The sequence below is a fragment of the Cololabis saira genome, chromosome 5 (genome assembly GCF_033807715.1).
Source record: "Cololabis saira isolate AMF1-May2022 chromosome 5, fColSai1.1, whole genome shotgun sequence".
Classification (NCBI taxonomy): Eukaryota; Metazoa; Chordata; class Actinopteri; order Beloniformes; family Belonidae; genus Cololabis; species Cololabis saira.
The window spans coordinates 16,168,053-16,187,780 of NC_084591.1; the positions used below are offsets into that span (position 1 = coordinate 16,168,053).

The following is a 19,728-nucleotide window of genomic DNA, read 5'->3' on the forward strand; positions in this document are numbered from 1 at the left end:
AAGAAAAATGTGATTTTAAATATTTTATTTTTCTTCTTTAAAAGATTTGTAAGAAAACAAATAAGATCATTGATGATTTTTTTTTTCCTCTATAATGAAACTATGAATATAAAGGGTTTTTTCCCTTTACACATGAGGTGAGCTTAGTACTTTGCCTAATATTAATCAGTAGACCAGTGAAAGTGGCAACATGTCGATCAAGAGACTTAGTAGTATTCCCTTTCCTATCTGTGGCTCGGCATTCCCCGCCGCGTGGGAGCCGGCCCAGTCCGAGTAGCTTCCTCTTCGTGAAATCTGAGAAGTATCGGTGTAATATTTCTGGAAGCCCCAGTGCTTTCCACTCTAACCCTCACTGAAGTTTGACATTCATCACAACAGACCAGACTGTTTCTTATTCATAGAGCATCACACAGCTACAATATGTACATTTACAGCACTTGCATAGAAAAATAAGTTTCTCAGCAGATGATTTCTCATGTAAACCACAGTTATATCAAAAAAGAAGTCAATTTCCAATATAAAATGCACTGTTAAACTGAATGGATAGACACAATCGGGATAATTATCATATTTTCTGCTTTGGAGCACCTCATTGTTCAAACAGTAGGAGACAAATCTTCTACATATTAGACACAAACACATTAATTAACACAGACTTAAGGAATGCAAGTTAAGAATTCAAGCAAGTGAACTCAAAATGGGTACTTATATTGGCGCAAGTTCACATTAGTTGCACTAGCATTTCTTTTTTCTTTCTACCTTTCTTTTAAAGTGTCAGAGCTGGCAACAATGTAAAAACCTCATCTTTGACTTTGGGCCCCTTTTAATGAGTTTTTTTCCTCTTATTTTTTTGGTGAATGCACTAACATACATAAATATGCTTCCATTTGGCAAGCTACAAATGGAAAATCGGAAATGTGTCATTGCTCAGTTGTCCTTGGCGTGCATAGTTGGCTCTCTGGGGGGGGGAACTCTGGGAATTTGAGGTTGTTCTTTTTCTTTTAAACAAACGTGTCAAATGGGATTCCTCTCCTCCCCATCGCAGGAATGTTCCAGGTGATGGAGGTGGTGCTCGGCTGCTGAGGTCTGTTTAATCTTCCTCCTCTCCCTCGGCGGGGGGTCGGGTGATTCGACGGCCGCCCCTCTTTCCGGCAGGGCCCTTGGGCTTGGCGAAGGCCTGCTTGTGTGCGTGCTGCTTGGGATGCACCTCCTCGTACATGTAATCGCTCGTCAGTTCGTCCCCATTTTCAATTTCAAGCTGGGAAGCGGAAGAAAATATAAGTTAGTTAACCAAATATAGCGCTGCAACTTTTTTTCTACTGTATTGTTTGTACCCTCAAACACATAGGGGACCTGATTGAATGGAGTCACAAGAAAATCAAAAGACATCCGAAAAAAGACTTTGTTCCATGTTCATCTGTTCAAACAATAACACCCAAATACAAACAGAGGGAGCACACAGCGATCCCATCGCACAGAGAGGAGACACAAAAGGACACTACCTATATTTTACGCTTGGTTGAGGAAGAGTGGAGGGACATTTTTGACACGCCTCTGGGAGGTAGTCACCGAAGCAAAAAGGAAAAATAAAGGAGAAGCCAACAGCTTGCTGGCTGATGCACACTTTGTGAATTTCACAAGTGGAATAGTGTCACTCTAACGCCAGCTGGTTTGTGCCGACGTTGCGTGTACAGCTTGTGAAGATGCTGAAACCAGGAAGAAACTAGGAAAACATTCTGATAATAGAAATCACTAAAAACTGCCATATTACATGATTTAATAAAGTTAATTTTGTCCATGGCTTTACAATTTAACTTGCAGATTCTTTTCATCAGACAAGATTATTTAGGTTTTTAAATACCAGAGGCACCGAATGTGACTGATGAAGGCGGAAGTAATCGCCAAAACATGTCAGGTATTTAAAAACCTAAATATGCTTGTCCGACGAAAAGAATCAGCAAGTTAAAATGCCATATTAGAGTTTTTAAACTCCACTCGGAGACAAAGATCTTGATGGGTCTGATGAGGCTAAAATTGCTAAAAGTTACGGGGCTGCTCTCCTGCAGGGGCATCTGACGTACTTTTACAAAATAGAAAGCATCCTGCGAGAGCGTATCCTGGCTGTCTCTAGATGAAAAGAGGCGTACACCCTCGAAAGGTCTGGGCCACAATTAGAGCAAGATAGTGGTAAACAAGTAAAGAAAAACTTTTGTGCAACCTGATGGCAACTGTAGTTAGTGAGCAAGAGCCTTTATCATTATATCATCACTTAAGATATCTTTTACGTGAAAGTTACTATGTTAACTGCTTTACTGCAAGTGTTGACCATCACATGAAACGAGATTTTGCCAGTCAGATATTCTTTCATCATCATATTTCATTACCTTTTTCTCAATCTCAATCTGGAGTTTGTCTTCCACCATCTCAACCAGGTTATTCTTGCAGCTGGAGTACAGCATCCTCTCTCGGATGCTACACGTGTACCCTGGCATTGTATAAATGAAGACTACAAAGGGAAAGAATAAAAAAAAAAGATGAAGAAGTGAGAAAATACGAAGCTAGCAACCCTGAACGCACTACAAACTAGCACAAAAAGAAGAAAGTCTTTAGAGGATGCTCACAGTAACGAGAGAAATGGCTCACCTGTGGACTCCAGGTAGTCACCTTCGTGGGAATGTTTGTAGAGGAAGAAGTGGTAACGAGGAGAGTCTTTAGGGATTCGCATTGGCAGGTCTTTCAGCTCCGTTGGCTCAGTGCTGCACAAGCAAATCTTCTCATTTTGAGCATCTATATTCTGTTGACAAAAGGAAGGAAAAGCTATGACACCACTTTCACTTCTCGCTGCACAGGTGAGTGTCAAATGTCCCCGTTCTGTTGCCTATTGGAATAATAACTGTAGAAGCATCCTGGTGGTGTTCAGTGGAAACAAAAAGCATGTGAACCCCTTGGATTGAAACCAGAGGACCAGCAAACTAATTACGGCAGTAAAAGATAACTGAAGTCAATAGTTTTCCCACCTGGTGTCGACTTGAGACAAACATTTTAACTCCAAAAGGCTCAACAGAGCGTCATGCTGTGAGGACTGTCAAATACGTAAAGAAACTAACCACAAGTAACAGCTAAAGGCTTGAACATGTCACCGGAACCGAATTATGTGTTCATGAGTCTACGTTAGTCCTTGAACTGGCAGGATGTCTGCAGCAGGGCACTGTGGAGAAATCTGCAGCTTTAAAAAAAAAAACATTGCACAACTCCACAGGGGAAGTGTTTTATGAATATTCAGCGAGGTGCAGAGAGGGTACATCTTGCCAACATTAAAAAAAAATATCAACGGATGAGCACCTGGACTACTTTGAGGGGAGAATGAACTCTCAAATATCCTACAGCACAGTGCCATGTTGGCTGTCTGCTGGGTGAAGCTCAGTAGAAGCTGAGGGGTCCGTGTACTTCGCGGCCATCCGTTTTTTGTTTTGAAATGACAAAATAAAAATAGAGAAATAATCCAAAATAATCCGTTTCCCATCTTTTGTTTTGATAATAAAAAACGGAAAACGGATCGTTATCCATTATCCGTTATCCAATTTCATTGATGTGTTTGAAAATCAAAATTGGGAATTAAAACCGGGTCCGTGTATCTTTTGGTCATTGGATTTTTCCATCATGAGTGGGAATCAAAAAACAAAAAACGATTGGTTTATTTGATTTTCCTTTTAAAACAAAAAACAAATATTGAATTACACTGCATTTTTTCTTTTTCTGTGTTAATATGATTTAACAAAGATTCAAAATACGCTTTTATTTTCGTTTTCTATTTCATATAAGAAAAAGGAAATTACTAGTCAACAGGAACGAAAAAACGAACCAAAAACAACCGTTTATTCATATTCAGTGCAGTGTTTGGCGGGTGTGCTTGTGAGAACTGGGGTCCCTGGAGGTCCTGGAGAGCCAATGTCCCCGTACCGGGAGCTGTCCCCGGTCCTGGCCGGGATCAGTGCAGTGTTTGGCCGGTGTGCTTGTGAGAACTGGGGTCCCTGCGGTCCAGGAGGCAAAGGGAAAGCCCAAGTAGCCTACGTGGTCCCGGTCTTGGCCGGGTGCAGTGCAGCGTTTGGCGGGCTGGGTGTGAGTGTCTGGGGTCTCTGGGTGCCTGGGTCCTGGTCCCGGGACTCGTGGGTCCCTGGGTCGGGTCCCGGGACTCGTGGGTCCCTGGGTCGGGTCCCGGGACTCGTGGGTCCCTGGGTCGGGTCCCGGGACTCGTGGGTCCCTGGGTCGGGTCCCGGGACTCGTGGGTCCCTGGGTCGGGTCCCGGGACTCGTGGGTCCCTGGGTCCTGGCCACTTTCGCCCGATTTTCAGACACTTTGGCCGGCTTTCGGCTTCCTTCGGGCCCGCCTCTGCGGCGCTGCTCCCCCCGACCACCGGGGGGTTCGCAGCGCCTCCCTCTCGGTAGCGAGACCGAGTCGACCCGTCCGCCCCAGGTGTCCCCCCACGGAGCCCCGCCGGCGCCGGGCAGGCCGACCACCGACGTCGGCTGCCGCTCTGGCGGTGGTGTTAGTCCTCCGGGAAAAACAATGTTTCTCAAACCCTACCACGCCGCAGACGGCTGAACCGGGCCCTGGATTGCCGGTCACCCCCAGCCCGAGCAGACCCACCCGCCCGCCCAGAAAACGGTGCGTCGAGGCGGGGCGAGGTTCCGGCCGCTCCCGAGGTCTCCCCGCACGGGGCTGCCGAGACCCGAGTCCCGTTGCTGGTGGATCGGAGGTCGGCCTGCCCGGCGGCGGCGGGGCTCCGTGGGGGGACACCTGGGGCGGACGGGTCGACTCGGTCTCGCTACCGAGAGGGAGGCGCTGCAAACCCCCCGGCGGTCGGGGGGAGCAGCGCCGCAGAGGCGGGCCCGAAGGAAGCCGAAAGCCGGCCAAAGTGTCTGAAAATCGGGCGAAAGTGGCCAGGACCCAGGGACCCACGAGTCCCGGGACCCGACCCAGGGACCCACGAGTCCCGGGACCCGACCCAGGGACCCACGAGTCCCGGGACCAGGACCCAGGGACCCACGAGTCCCGGGACCCGACCCAGGGACCCACGAGTCCCGGGACCCGACCCAGGGACCCACGAGTCCCGGGACCAGGACCCAGGGACCCACGAGTCCCGGGACCCGACCCAGGGACCCACGAGTCCCGGGACCCGACCCAGGGACCCAGAGACCCCAGACACTCACACCCATCCCGCCAAACGCTGCACTGCACCCGGCCAAGACCGGGACCACGTCCCGGTACGGGGGTAGGCGACTTGGGCTTTCCCTTTGCCTCCTGGACCGCAGGGACCCCAGTTCTCACAAGCACACCGGCCAAACACTGCACTGATCCCGGCCAGGACCGGGGACAGCTCCCGGTACGGGGACTTGTGCTCTCCAGGACCTCCAGGGACCCCAGGACACTCACAGACAGCCCGCCAAACACTGCAGCTCGCCGGGGACACCTCGCGCTACGGGGACATTGGCTCTCCAGGACCTCCAGGGACCCCAGTTCTCACAAGCACACCCGCCAAACACTGCACTGAATATGAATAAATGGTTGTTTTTGGTTCGTTTTTTCGTTCCTGTTGACTAGTAATTTCCTTTTTCTTATATGAAATAGAAAACGAAAATAAAAGCGTATTTTGAATCTTTGTTAAATCATATTAACACAGAAAAAGAAAAAATGCAGTGTAATTCAATATTTGTTTTTTGTTTTAAAAGGAAAATCAAATAAACCAATCGTTTTTTGTTTTTTGATTCCCACTCATGATGGAAAAATCCAATGACCAAAAGATACACGGACCAAACCGGGTCCGTGTATCTTTTGGTCATTGGATTTTTCCGTCATGAGTGGGAATCAAAAAACAAAAAACGATTGGTTTATTTGATTTTCCTTTTAAAACAAAAAACAAATATTGAATACACTGCATTTTTTCCTTTTCTGTGTTAATATGATTTAACAAAGATTCAAAATACGCTTTTATTTTCGTTTTCTATTTCATATAAGAAAAATGAAATCCCTAGTCAACAGGAAGGAAAAAACGAACCAAAAACAACCGTTTATTCATATTCGTGCACCGGAAGCTGGCATTTACAACCGAGTGAACTTAGTTCTGGATATTTAACAGGCATTCTTGTGACAATTCTCTCCAGGGGAAGTTTGATTTTAATATTTTATTGGTCGGGTTTACGTGACTCGGAAATGGCTCTGTATGCTGCAGTTCGGGTAACCATGGCAACCATAGCGGCGCTGAAACAACAGATTAAGGATTATTTTTTAAAGATTGATTAAGGACTTGTTCCACAGCGGTTTGACGCACAATGACATTTCCTGCACGTTGCAGCAGATGTGTCTCCTGCAATGCTCAGAAATGAGTCAGAAGACAGAAGACAGAAGATTCTGTGCTCGGCATCATCTGAGGAGAAAAAGGCTACGCAGAGCTGGAGAGCGCTTTGATTCATCATGGCCGAATGACCGGCTATCTGTCTTCACTGGGGGTGCATGCTGGAGAAGGTCGGGTTGGAAGAATTAATTTAGTCCCACGCGTGAGGTATCCACGTGATTATCATTATATAAATTGCACTGCAGCACAAACTTTACCTGACGCCGGAATTCATGGTATGGCTGATGGCTCTCTCAGGGTTCTTCCAACCCGACCTTCTCCAGCAAGCACCCCCAGTGAAGACAGATAGCCGGTATTGCGGCTTTCCTGTACTTTTAAGAGCCGCTTGAGAGTTTATTGTTAGGTCCTGTATATTTGCATGACGCGCTGCTGACAGAGAAGTAGGCTACGCTGAGTCCGACAGAAGTTTTATGGCGTTTAATGACAAAACTCAGCCACAACGGCCTTCCGACATGCTTAATGGGTTTTAAACGTGTACACTGCAAACGTGATCGGGGTGATCAGTGTTCAGTACAAAGCTGTCAACAAAAATTAGGCTACGGCTCCCTAACAGCCTGTCCTAACTGCATGCGAGCGTCCGACTGTCGCGCCGCAATGCGTGGCATCGGACCCGCTCTGAACGCGTTATCGGCCCCACGTTCTACCACGTTCTTTTGATTGACAGCTGAGACTCGCCTTTTAGAAGGCTGATTTATGGTTCCGCGTTACACCAACGCAGACCTTACAGCGTAGGGTACGCGGCGCGGTCACCGAACGGTGCGCGTCGCCGCGTACCCTACGCTGTAGGCTACGCCGTCGATTTTACGCGGAACCATAAATCAGCCTTTATTCAACATTAGCCGACTCCTAAAAGAGTAAAGGGACAAGTAAAAGATGGGTGATTACTTGTAATCTCCCTACGTTTGTACTTTCTAAACAGAAAACAAGCTTATTATTCGGTGGAATAAGTGGGGAAAAAACCGAACAATTAATAACGGCGTGTGATTACGCAATCAAACAGCGAACAGCTGGAGTGACCGGCGTGCGGTGCAAACATGTCAGCATGTCAGATCATTACTGGGATGTGGGGAAAAAGCAGAGGACACGATCAATCCGGCAGGATCCGGGACAAATTAAGCCCTAATAAGATTAAGATAAGATTCTTATTATATCTTATTATCTTATCAGAACCTTCCAGCCTGGCGATCTCCCTCCAGCAGCTGCCACTTTATTGAAGTTCTTGTATTGAAATGACTGTTTCCTACAGCGCTTTACACTTTTTTTTCAACTTTCAACCGGCTTTCAACGCGAGCGACGGGAAGAAAATAGAAGCAGGGCGTGCGACAAAAGTCCAGCTCAAAACGACGCCGCGTCGCTCGCAACCAGTATAGACAGTGCAATAAAAAATAAAGCAATGGAACTGTTTTTGACGCTGACTCTCGCTCGCGTCGCATGCAGTGTGTATATTTGCAATATACTGTGGACATCTGAATAAAAACCTCATAAATAGATTGAATCAAAGCGCTCTCCAGCTCTGCGTAGCCTTTTTCTCCTCAGATGATGCCGAGCACAGAATCTTCTGACGCTCATTTCTGAGCATTGCAGGAGACACATCTGCTGCAACGTGCAGGAAATGTCATTGTGCGTCAAACCGCTGTGGAACAAGTCCTTAATCAATCTTTAAAAAATAATCCTTAATCTGTTGTTTCAGCGCCGCTATGGTTGCCATGGTTACCCGAACTGCAGCATACAGAGCCATTTCCGAGTCACGTAAACCCGACCAATAAAATATTAAAATCAAACTTCCCCTGGAGATAATTGTCACAGGAATGCCTGTTAAATATCCAGAACTAAGTTCACTCGGTTGTAAATGTCAGCTTCCGGTGCACGAATATGAATAAACGGTTGTTTTTGGTTCGTTTTTTCCTTCCTGTTGACTAGGGATTTCATTTTTCTTATATGAAATAGAAAACGAAAATAAAAGCGTATTTTGAATCTTTGTTAAATCATATTAACACAGAAAAGGAAAAAATGCAGTGTATTCAATATTTGTTTTTTGTTTTAAAAGGAAAATCAAATAAACCAATCGTTTTTTGTTTTTTGATTCCCACTCATGACGGAAAAATCCAATGACCAAAAGATACACGGACCAAACAGGGATTGGAAAACTCTTTTTCCAATGTGTTTCCAACAGGGAGGGGCAGTATGTTAGAGTTCAGTACATGTTATTGATTGGACGCTGCTTTTTTTTGGACGCTGCAGCTGAACGGACTGTCACAACTGCAGTTTCATGATGGAGTGAAGACAGATTACAGATTAAACTCATGTTTCACTCCCAGTTTTCATATTTGATTTATTTTCTGTTTCAACATTAAAAAAATCTAAAACTGTTTATTTTCAAATCAGATGAACAAAAGAACCAGAAACAACTTTCTTACTGCGCATGTGCAGTCCCCCCATTTGTCCAATCCTTGTTTTCAGTATTCTTGGAAACAAATAGGAAATAGAGAAAATAGTTTTCCACTCGCTGTTTTAATTCCCGATATTGATTTTCAAACGCATCAATGAAATCGGATGACGGATAATGGATAACGATCCGTTTTCCGTTTTTTATTATCAAAACAAAAGATGGGAAACTGATTATTTTGGATTATTTCTCTATTTTTATTTTGTAATTTCAAAACAAAAAACGGATGTCCGTGAAGTACACGGACCCTGAGGGATGCAGGAGGACGATGAGCCTCAGCACTGAAGTGAATCCACCGCAAAATGGCTTCAGAAAAGAGAGATGAATAAATAAAAACCTAAAAGTGACGGAGTCAGAGCCCAGTTCTCGAACTCGTGGAGATGCTGTGGACTGACCATTAGACAGCGGTTTGCACCAGACGTCCTACCACTTTGTTTGAGCTGAAGCATGTCTGTAAAAAGGAATGGTCCAAATGTGCAGATTTGATCCACAACTACCAAAAGTGCTCAGCTGAAGACACCACTTGAAACAAAAGGAAGCTCAACCAGCTATTAACGTCAAGCGTTTGCTCACTTTTTCTATAGCTTTTAATCGACTAATTAGATTATGATTTGCACAATAACTGTTTTTCATTGAGGTATTAGTTTTTAAAATGAGCCTAAGATTGTTTAAAGCATGTGGCAAATGACAAGAAAACATTGAAAATGATTCCTTTAGTCGATAATTTGGGATTTAATTCATTTGTGTGACAGACATATTTAGTTTAATTTTTATCAGTCTTACGAGCCACAAAGTTAGATCCCCTTTATGACCATCCTGTCATCCCCAACAGAGTACTTCTCAGAACCATAACTCCTCGACTGTTTAAGAAGTCAAAGAGGACATGAAGTAGTTGGTGTGAGAGAAGAGGATGTAGAGGATGGGCTTAGACGGAAGCAGATGATCGGCTGTGGCAGACCCTGAAGGGAACAGATACCAGGAAAAGAAGACGGAAAGGAAAGGAGAGAAATAAAGATTTGCGGGCATATACGAGTCTTTACGGCACTCCCACAACCTCTGAAGTAAAACTACTGACAAGATTCACCAGTGTGTCACACATATATTTAAAGTCTGTGGTTACTATCGTTACTCCTAAATGCATGACACAAATCATTTATCTTAAACAGTGTCGTAATGCAGAAAACGAGAGCTCTCTGTATGATACACTAGACATCATGGTAAATAGATACTGGGCAACTAGTTGCAGATTTGAGTACTGTTTAGTTTGGACGGTTTTATTGTAAAGCAATTCTGAACTATCTGGGTCTTTTACATTTTTCTCTGCTCTCTGTGTCGCTCACGGCAGAGACCTGCCCTGATGACATCACAGAGACAGATGCTTGCACTCTCAGGTGGGACACTCTCACCAGCAGACCGGAAACATGCCAGGAAATAACTCTCCTCAATCACCTGAAATGGAGACTAAAAATATCTACTTGTTTTATAAACATTTTTAGCTGTTATATTCACTGATGTCATTAAAAGAAACCTTAATGCTATTATTCCTTTAAAAAGTGTTTAAGTTCCAATCCGCACCATTAAACAGACGTCGATGACGTAACCAACTAATAATTGATTATCCGCTGCAGCCTTAGCACACAGCGCTCATCTATTATTGTGACTTAGATGAAGTCCAGGTCACAGTTTAATAAAGAAACCCATTAATTCCAGGGGATTTTCATGCTTCATCTTGCTCTTGGACAAAATTCACTTCTTATTTCAGTTCAGGAGAAGTGGATGAACACCAGACCCAAAATAACATGTGCCTTTATTTATAAAGCTATAAAGTTTGGCATCTGAAATTACACTGTGAAGCTGCAATGTTGAAACACCATTAAACTGAAAAATGACAAGGCAGGTTAAAAGAATTGTAAGAGAGCATATTGAGTTCATTTAAAATGTATAAACCACAGGTGGAAAGTTATGAATGGGATTCTTACAGCAAGGCTTTTCCTGATCAATTAAATGTTTTCATAGATCAAACAAAGCCACAAAGTCAAAGTGTGAACCCAAGGCATGTTCAGAAATTAGGCCCCAGTTCAGAAGCTGAAGTCCATGTTGGGGAACAAAGGGGACAAAGCGAAACAAAGCTTTAACAATGCCACAATTATTCCTTTGTACTTGGGACTGATCTAATCTTGTGACACGATGCCCCTGAATTTTAATGAGAAAATTTGAAACAAAGACTTTTTTGGACAAAATAAATAACACATTGTGTTGATCTGGAAACGATTCAGAACCTAAAAAAATGTACATAAAATAAAAGTGTGTGTGTATATATACACATATATATATATATATAAATATATATATATACACATACACACACACACACACGCACATTTTATTTATTACTTTTTCACCCGACGGCAGGAAACAAAGGTGATCAGCACAAATTATTGGGCCTGCAAAGATTTCTTTTGCACTCACGCTTGTTTTTAGGAACTCACCAGTTGAACGTAGTTGATTTTCCTCTCCCTAAAACGTACAAGCGCATCAGCAGCTTCTCTTTGAATGGGGAAAGCCACTCCCTGCAGCGTCTGCTGCTTGGTGTCCACGCTGATGTCCGTCTGCACCTGAACACATCACGAACACAGACAAAACAGATGCTCTTGAGTGAAATATCAGCCAATTATCACCACAATGATGCACAGAAACAGTTAGGGGAATGAATACACTAAATTAGGCTGAATGAAAGATGCAGTATATTAGTATCTCATAATATTACATCACCATGTGAGGAGGAGAAAACAATTAAATTAATCAATACAATATATTCAATTTGAGCTTCAACGGGTCTCCACTGATGATTTCTGTCATTAGCTTGTAAAAAGATTTACACATCCAAGAGGTGGCGATACTGAAAGCGACAAGTCACCTCCACAAATTACACAGAGAACTAGAAATGCTGAAAGGATTACACTGATGGATTGCATCTATTTTTAGAGGCCTGTTTTCACAAAATGAAATGTCGCACAAACATTGAGCCTCTGATGTAGCTTCCTCGCCTACCAAAAAGGATTACAGGTCTTTTATCCATCTGCTTAGCAAAAAGGCAGGCAGTCTCTAACGCTTAGAAAATTCTAAATACACGTGTATGTGTACATATACACACACATTATATATATATATATATATATATATATATATATATATATATATATATTTCATGGCATCTTTTTCATCTAGGCATCAGGGATTCATACTATAATATTATTTTGCCTCAATAGATGTTGAAGTGAGACAGTGAAGAAGTCACTTCCCATTTGCACTGCTGCTTTTACATTGCCCATACTTTAGTGAGGGGTGCATTACTCAAAGGATTTCCTTATAAGGTAAGAAATACGCTTGTTTATGTGGCAGCCTGGGAAGGCAGCATTTTTTTTTTTTAAAGAAGAAAAAAAGGGATTTTAAGCAGAAAATAAGATTAAGTTACTTGAGTAAATTTGTTATGAATGATCCTAAACGTCTAAAAAGTCTGGAACTTCAAATCCTGCTTTCCCTAATGCGTCTCCCCTCAAGCGTGTCTGACGCAGTCCTACAGCCCTTCACATCAGCAGAGTAAACAGTGGAAATGACATCAGCAGCACAGAGCGGCTATCACGTTACAGCATTTCTCTTCCCTATCTCAACGTAGGCAAAACACTACAATAGATCTCACATGTGCCCCGTGCAAGAATCACTGCCAGACTCTCAGATACCGAGCACTACCATTTGCATGTAGATCTCATCATGGAAATGTCCTCTTTGAACACACATAAAGCCTTTCTTGAGCCACTTTGCTGATGAGAAACGAGATTTAAAAATGTCAACAGTACTTTTGATGGATCTATGGGCGTGAGCTCTACAAGCCCAATATATTCACATCTGCCAACATCCTGCTGTTCTCATACATCAGCATCTTTGAGGCCTCTTAATTCTGCCAGGCAAGCAGATGCACTTTTGCACTGCTGCTGACATTGTGCTGTTGGAAGGCTGCATTGCTGGCCTTCATTGATACCCCACTCTTATTCCTGTGGGAATTACGTCAAACACACACACACACACACACACACACACACACACACACACACACACACACACACACACACACACACACACACACACACACACACACACACACACACACACACACAAACACACAAACACACAAACACACACACACAGGAGATGTGATAAGAAGTGCCACTGCTGCAGGATGAGCTAAGCTATTTTTATTTACCACAGAAGCCCCCAGAGAATCTGAAACAGAGAACGACCATAATCCACACCCACTTCAGGACACTTGGACCCAACAAACAGGTGCTGGAATGATCCAGACCAAAAAACTGCAGTGTAACATTTCCTCAGACAGAAGTATTGAGGATGAGCTGAAAGTGTTTACCTCATTGAGTTTGATCTGTCTCAGTTCCTCCTCTGCAGCAGTGAGGGGCAAAGGAGCAGCCTGCGAGGTCAGGTACTTCCTGTACCCGCTGAGGTTCAAATCCTCCTGGAACCAAAAAGTAGCGGGGACACACACACACACACACACATCATCAGCGCTAAAAATATGTGAGTCAGCAACTTTATTTTGGAAAGCTTCTTCTGACAGCTAATTACTTTGGGGGGGGTTCAGAAAGTTGAGGACCAGTGATATAACGTGTAGCTATGCGGACCAACCTTTGTGGTGCCAAATATCTCATCCTTGATGTGCCCTCCTCCAAACTCTTTCTTCAGTGTTGCTCTGGTAGCAGCATACAACATTTTATGTCGCACCTGTTAAGGAAAAATTGAAATGACATTTCTATTTTGGGCAAAAATTGGAAAAAGAGATTAAAGGAATTATGACGAAAAACTTTTTTTTTCTTGCATTTCCCCATCTTTTTAACATTCATTGTGGTTTCTGACAACAACAAAAAAAGATTGATAATACAGAGTAGATTTCTGTTACGAACCAAATCTATGTTCCTGCACTCGTACCAAAACGGCCGGATTACGAATGTGTGCATGTTCTGCTTGAACAACAACCAAATGTTCAAATGCAAAGGATTTAGGAATCAATTTTGGGTGATGTTAGTATAATTCCCATCACAAGTATATACACTAAATATAATCTGGGTCCTACTTAGTCCTAAGAAAATAACAATTAAAAGAAGAAGAAAAATAGAATATTAAAACCATTGCATTACCGGTAATTGATTTTAAATTGGTGTGTATACTCAGACAGTATAAAAGGCAGATTTTAAAAACATTTAAAACATGCATTGTTGATGCATGTTGAACATGCATGTTAAATGCAGGGAGTAAAAGCTGATGATAATCAGCCATATAAATGTTCAATGATGCATTTCCTGCAATAAAACATTGACCCACTTGTGGAGATATAGCTCTAAGGTACAACTAAAGGTCACAAACTGCACAAGTTCTCCCTTTTAGGCTGCATAACTGTGGCCAACTTGACAGGATTACTCAAATCGTGTCCTGTCAAGGCAGCCGCATTTGTCTATCAACATCTGTCGCATCCTTATCAGGGTCACGCTGAAAGCTAAAGCATATCCTTAATGCCATGTGACGAGAGATGGACCACAATCTGGATAGGTGACCAGTCCATCACCGGACAGAAGCAAATGTGGAAAATAACCATCCACACTGCAGCAGCATTCCATTATTGACTGTGCAATGATTCTGCAACTTCCAAGCATGCCTGAACCTGATGCACTGTGCTTTGAGCTGCTGGACAGGAATGTTAAGCTCGACTATAAAGGAAATTTTAGCACGATTATGCTGTGCAGTTACAGAGCTGCAAATCTCCATCTGTCACTCGTGTCCTCTTATTTCTCCTGCTTATGCAGAAACCTCATTTATTTGTCTACTCTGAACTCATCAATGACTAAGGTGACATTTTACAAGGCAAAATCGCACCAAATGCCAAAAACAGAAACAGAGTGACTTCTAAGCCAGTGATGAAGTGTTGAGGTCCAGTACCATGTTATTTGAACAACACCATAATCTACCCATATTTAGCTTTCAAGAGGAAGGTTAGGGAGTAATGAATGAATACAGACTCTAGCTGCTTTGATGTGGCAAACCCCACCCGAGTGACGTCCAAAGCAGAGCAAAATACAAGCCATAAAGAAAGGAAACCTGTTCATTACAGCACGTTTGGTTTACTTACAGTAGAGATGTCCGGTGACCAGGCCAGGAGGATCCATTCATATCCTTGGTTGTTAGTGGAGTCCAGTCGGAATAGAATGTAGCAGGGCACATCATCGTTGAGGAGAGGCAGCACTAAGGAATCATACTCCTGGTCCCACTTCTTTGATGCTTTCCTGGTGTTGCCCAGAGTCAGCTGCTCTGGAAAGCAGATGTGTGCAGTTGAAAGGTTAGAACTGCATGGATTTGTTTGTCATAGAGCCCTGGCAGATGTTTGGACAGAAAGGCGAGTTAAGAGTTCTCTTGACAAAAAAAACTGTAAACAAATACCAGGACTGTGGGACACTGCTTACCGTCCTCAATGACAATCTTTAAGACTCGATATTCATCTCCGTTTCTAGCACTGGCAAAGATATCCTTTACATCATTCCCCGCTGGAAAAAGACAGAAGAAAGAGAATCAGTATCCCATTTAAAAAAAAAGGAAAAAGGAGGCATAACATACTCTCGATTAAAAAATTAGACTGTGAAGCAGCCATCACATCCTGCCATGAAGCAGACCGACTCATGAATGAGCTCTGTATAAAAGAAATGAATGCTAAAAAATCTGCAGTAGATTCAGCCTAAACCATGGAGATTTTTTTTTCTTTTTTTTTTACTTACTGTACACAGAGTTTATACTGTATATAAATATAAAACTAAACTTTATACACAATACAAAATAGGTGAGCACTTTTCCTTAGATGTTGACAAAATTTCCAGATATTTTGCTCTGGTTAACATACCTCACGGATACAGCACAGAAGCTTTCTTTTCAACCATGCACTTACTGCTTTGTTCATATAAGCTGGTTATAGGGGAGAAATATGCGCTTGACTTTTATTTATTACATAAAACATTCCTCTTTCGAGACTGGTGTTAAAGGTTTGCACTACCCATTTTAGGAATACAGCAGAAACAGAAGTTGGGTAGAATGAGAGGGTGAAAAAACTGTGAAATGAGTCTATGATGTCACAGCACCCTGCAGATCTGATCTGCTCACTGGAAGAGACCGTTTCACACCTCAGCTGCCTCAAACAAAGTGACAGCGCTGCATTATGCGTGAGTTTCTGTTGATGGAGACTCAAAATGCTCTTAAAACACTGTTTATCATTATCAATCAGCTGCAAAGAAGAGAAAAACAACAACAACAAAAAAGGGCAAATCTGTCTCCCAGGAAACACATAGATTCAGATGACTTTATTAATCCCTTTGGGAGGTTCCCTTGGGGAAATTAACATCTCCATCTCCATATCTCACACACACACACACACACACACACACACACACACACACACACACACACACACACACACACACACACACACACACACACACACACACCACTGCCATTTACAAATCAAACACCCCAAAAGCCAAACACCCATATAAAGTTAAAACAATTTAAAATAAAGATAAAAATAGAAATAAAAGGTAAAAACAAAAATAAAATCCCAGTGCCATAAAAAGAATGATATATTTTTTTTAAATTGACATCTCCATCTCACTCACTCAGTACTGTCATATACAGGAACCAAGAAAGGAGAAATAAAACCCCCAAAAACCAACACCCATAAAAGGATAAAAATAGACATAAAAAGGTAAAAACAAAAATAAAAAGTGCAGTGCCATAAAAATAATTATATGGGTAGAAAAAGTGTAATATTGCACAAGTTATTGTACACTGACTGACCCCCACTGAAATCACAGTATTGTAACGAATATCGACGTCTCACTATTGACTATAAATAGCTGCAGACAGACATGAGCAAGAGTAGCTTTACTGCAGTTTTAAGGACATGTATAAAACCCCACAATTTGATGGTTGCAGAAAGCACCTATCATCTGCTCCTTTCTAACCTCAGAGCACTCTCATTTTGGAATACAGATTAAACAATCCCTTGTGCGTAGACACCCTGTAAAGTAGCAGTTGACGCCCAACTTTCAGACATTTCAATAACAACAGAGGCTGCTGTCAGTGCTGGTGAAACCACTGGCAGGTATTGGGAGGAGGGAGTCGCCCTCCATTCAAAGCCTCAACTAACCTCACAGGATTACAGCTTTGAGACATAAATGCCCTTTGAAGCAACGTAAATAAAAAATAACTTTGAAACAGCATTGTTTTTGGTAGCTTGTGAGTTCGTAAACGTCTCCTAAATTGGTTTTAAAAGTCCAGGAAGAGAACAAGAGCAGCGCTGCCAAATCACAGTAGCAGGGAGCTAGTTAGCTCGCAGAGGCTACCACGGTAGCTCCTCGCTTGGATTTAATCATTAAAGCTCGCCCGAGTACAGATAAATCTGACAGTAGAACGAATTAAATAAAAAAAACAAACAGAGGAAGTGAAAGCGGGACGACTCGTGTACCTTGAATGCCTGTCTGATGGGACATCGTGTCTCTCGGCGGCAGGAGATGAAGCAGCTGATCGGACCGAAGCGGAGAAGAGAAGCAGGAAGTGGCCGAGCAGCGGGCCACGCCCACGTCTGTCGTCACGGGCAACCAGGTCACGTGACTATGCGACTAGGGTTGCCAACTCCCTGGAAAATAAACAGGGGACACCTCATCGGCAGGGCCGGTGTTTGTTGCTTTCTGCTGCTTTGATCAGAGAACTACATTTAAAAATACTACATAACATATACCCATCTAACACATATATCTCAAAATTCCTTGACATCGATAACAAAAGTCAAAAAATTCAAATCCGACAGCACTCACTGTAAGTACAAAACTTTTAATAAATAGTTAAAGGAGCATGAGGCTCCTTTTAAGAAATGAGACTCATTAGCGCCACCTTCACCACGACGGCCGTTGGGGGTACTGCAGCCAACAGCAAAGCCGGCACGGGAGAACGGGGCCGCGCATACAGCGTCATTTGACGTCACATCCACAGGACAGTGCAGGAAATTCCGGTCCGGAATTGCAGCACATTTTGCAGCACACAGCCTGTTCAAGGCAACAGAGAGATACGCTAGAGGGCTCATTCGTTTTGGTTTGGAACGCTTCATCTGACATTATTACTAGAAAACTTAAAACGTATACGAATTTTTTTCATAAATCCTGCCTCAATCCTGCCTCATGCTCCTTTAAATCACTGCACAGCAGCAGAGAATCGGACGTGTTTCAGCTTACAGCCGTCCTCAGCGATGAATGATTAATTGGGTGTCTCCCATTTAACCAGGTTAGGTTAAAGGGGAGACACCCACTTAATCATTCATCGCTGAGGATGGCTATAAGCTGAAACGCGTCCGATTCTCTGCTGCTGTGCAGTGATTTAACTATGCATTAAAAGTTTTGTACTTACAGTGAGTGCTGTCGGATTTTGATTTTTTTACATGTTATTTGCCTGGCACCCGGTGACACACTTTTGGTCTTTTTGAGTGAGCATGCAAAGTCTGCCGATTATCGATAACAAATGTACCTTCTGCAAAACTGAACCTGAAAGTGTAACTCCACTGTTTTATGGTTGCTCTTATAGACAAGTTTTTCGCGCCGAGACCTGGGCGCGAAAAATTACCCTCCACAAATGCATTTCATTTCCGCCGGAAGTGGTTTGCGCAGCGTCTACCGCTGTAAACACAGCAGCGTGGATGCTAGCTTAAAGCAAAGACTCGCTGCTCGTGAGCTTTTAATGTCGACAACTATGTCAGTGCAATGGGAACACGGTTCTACTACTTTGACTGGAGATGGCGTTACTCTCCCCCACCCGAATTCAGTGCAGAACTGGGAGGATAACATGACGACATGGCCCAGCAGAACGGACAGCAAGATTTGCTCCTACTTCGTGCAATCCATGGCAATAGATGGAAAAGCAATGGACAATCTGAAAGCCTCTGAGGCATATCAATATCTGCACAGCAACAAAGTCGGTTGTGTCATGTCATACAAACATGATCGTTTTGTGTATTTGAAAGCCAATGTAGAGCCTAGCCAGTGTTTGAACAATGCGTGGCATAATGCTTGGGTGCTGGTAACTGAAGCTGGAGAAGTCAAAACTGCGGGATATACGTGTGTTGCTGGACCAGGGAGATCGGAATCAAGTCTGCGTTTCTTTCTCTGGGGCAAGGCAGTGGTCCGCCGGGTGAGTTTACGCCTCTTTGGCAGGGGAGAACAATTGTAACCCAACCACAACTCAGGGAAAGGATTATCCTTTATTGTTTTTTTGTCAACAAAGTGATGCGAACAGACAAAAATGTTGCAGGGTGATTTTTTTAGATTCAACGCCTTCAACCAGGTCCTTGATTCTGAGTCGGTATCAGGCTTGCGAAAAAAAGTAAACAACGGAGCGCATGGACATTGCCTCTTTGTAGCTGGTTCGTGGTCGTAGCACTCTTTCGGTGCGTCCGAAATGCCATACTAAACAGTATATACTAAAAAGTATACTTAAGTTCGGCACACTTTTGAGTAAATATCACTAGTATGCATTAATTCGGACGTACTATTCAGAGCGCACACGTCACTTCCTGCCGTTGGGAGGAAGTGACGTGTCACAGCAACGGTAGCAGCGCACCGCTCCGCTATTTCCCGTTTATCCTGGCCAAAACAAGATGACATTATATAATATTATTATATACGAATATTCTAATATTAATATTATATAATAATATTATTATACTTAATGTTATACTTATGACATATACGTATCACCTAGCAACCAAACACCGCTG

The 19,728-nt window shown here is 43.0% G+C and overlaps 1 protein-coding gene across 1 annotated transcript; it reads right to left on the reverse strand.

The window, feature by feature from the left end:
- Window positions 1–8: 8 nt before the first annotated feature.
- On the reverse strand, window positions 9–17,514 carry LOC133443812 (twinfilin-1-like). The gene is made up of 9 exons (XM_061721075.1): window positions 17,431–17,514; window positions 15,383–15,463; window positions 15,052–15,230; window positions 13,557–13,652; window positions 13,282–13,386; window positions 11,348–11,473; window positions 2,644–2,794; window positions 2,385–2,506; window positions 9–1,258 (listed from the first exon to the last, which is right to left on the reverse strand). Exons 1-9 carry the CDS (start codon window positions 17,453–17,455, stop codon window positions 1,091–1,093), a joined length of 1,053 nt encoding a protein of 350 aa, XP_061577059.1. The 5' UTR covers window positions 17,456–17,514; the 3' UTR covers window positions 9–1,090.
- Between the last annotated feature and the right edge of the window lie 2,214 nt (window positions 17,515–19,728).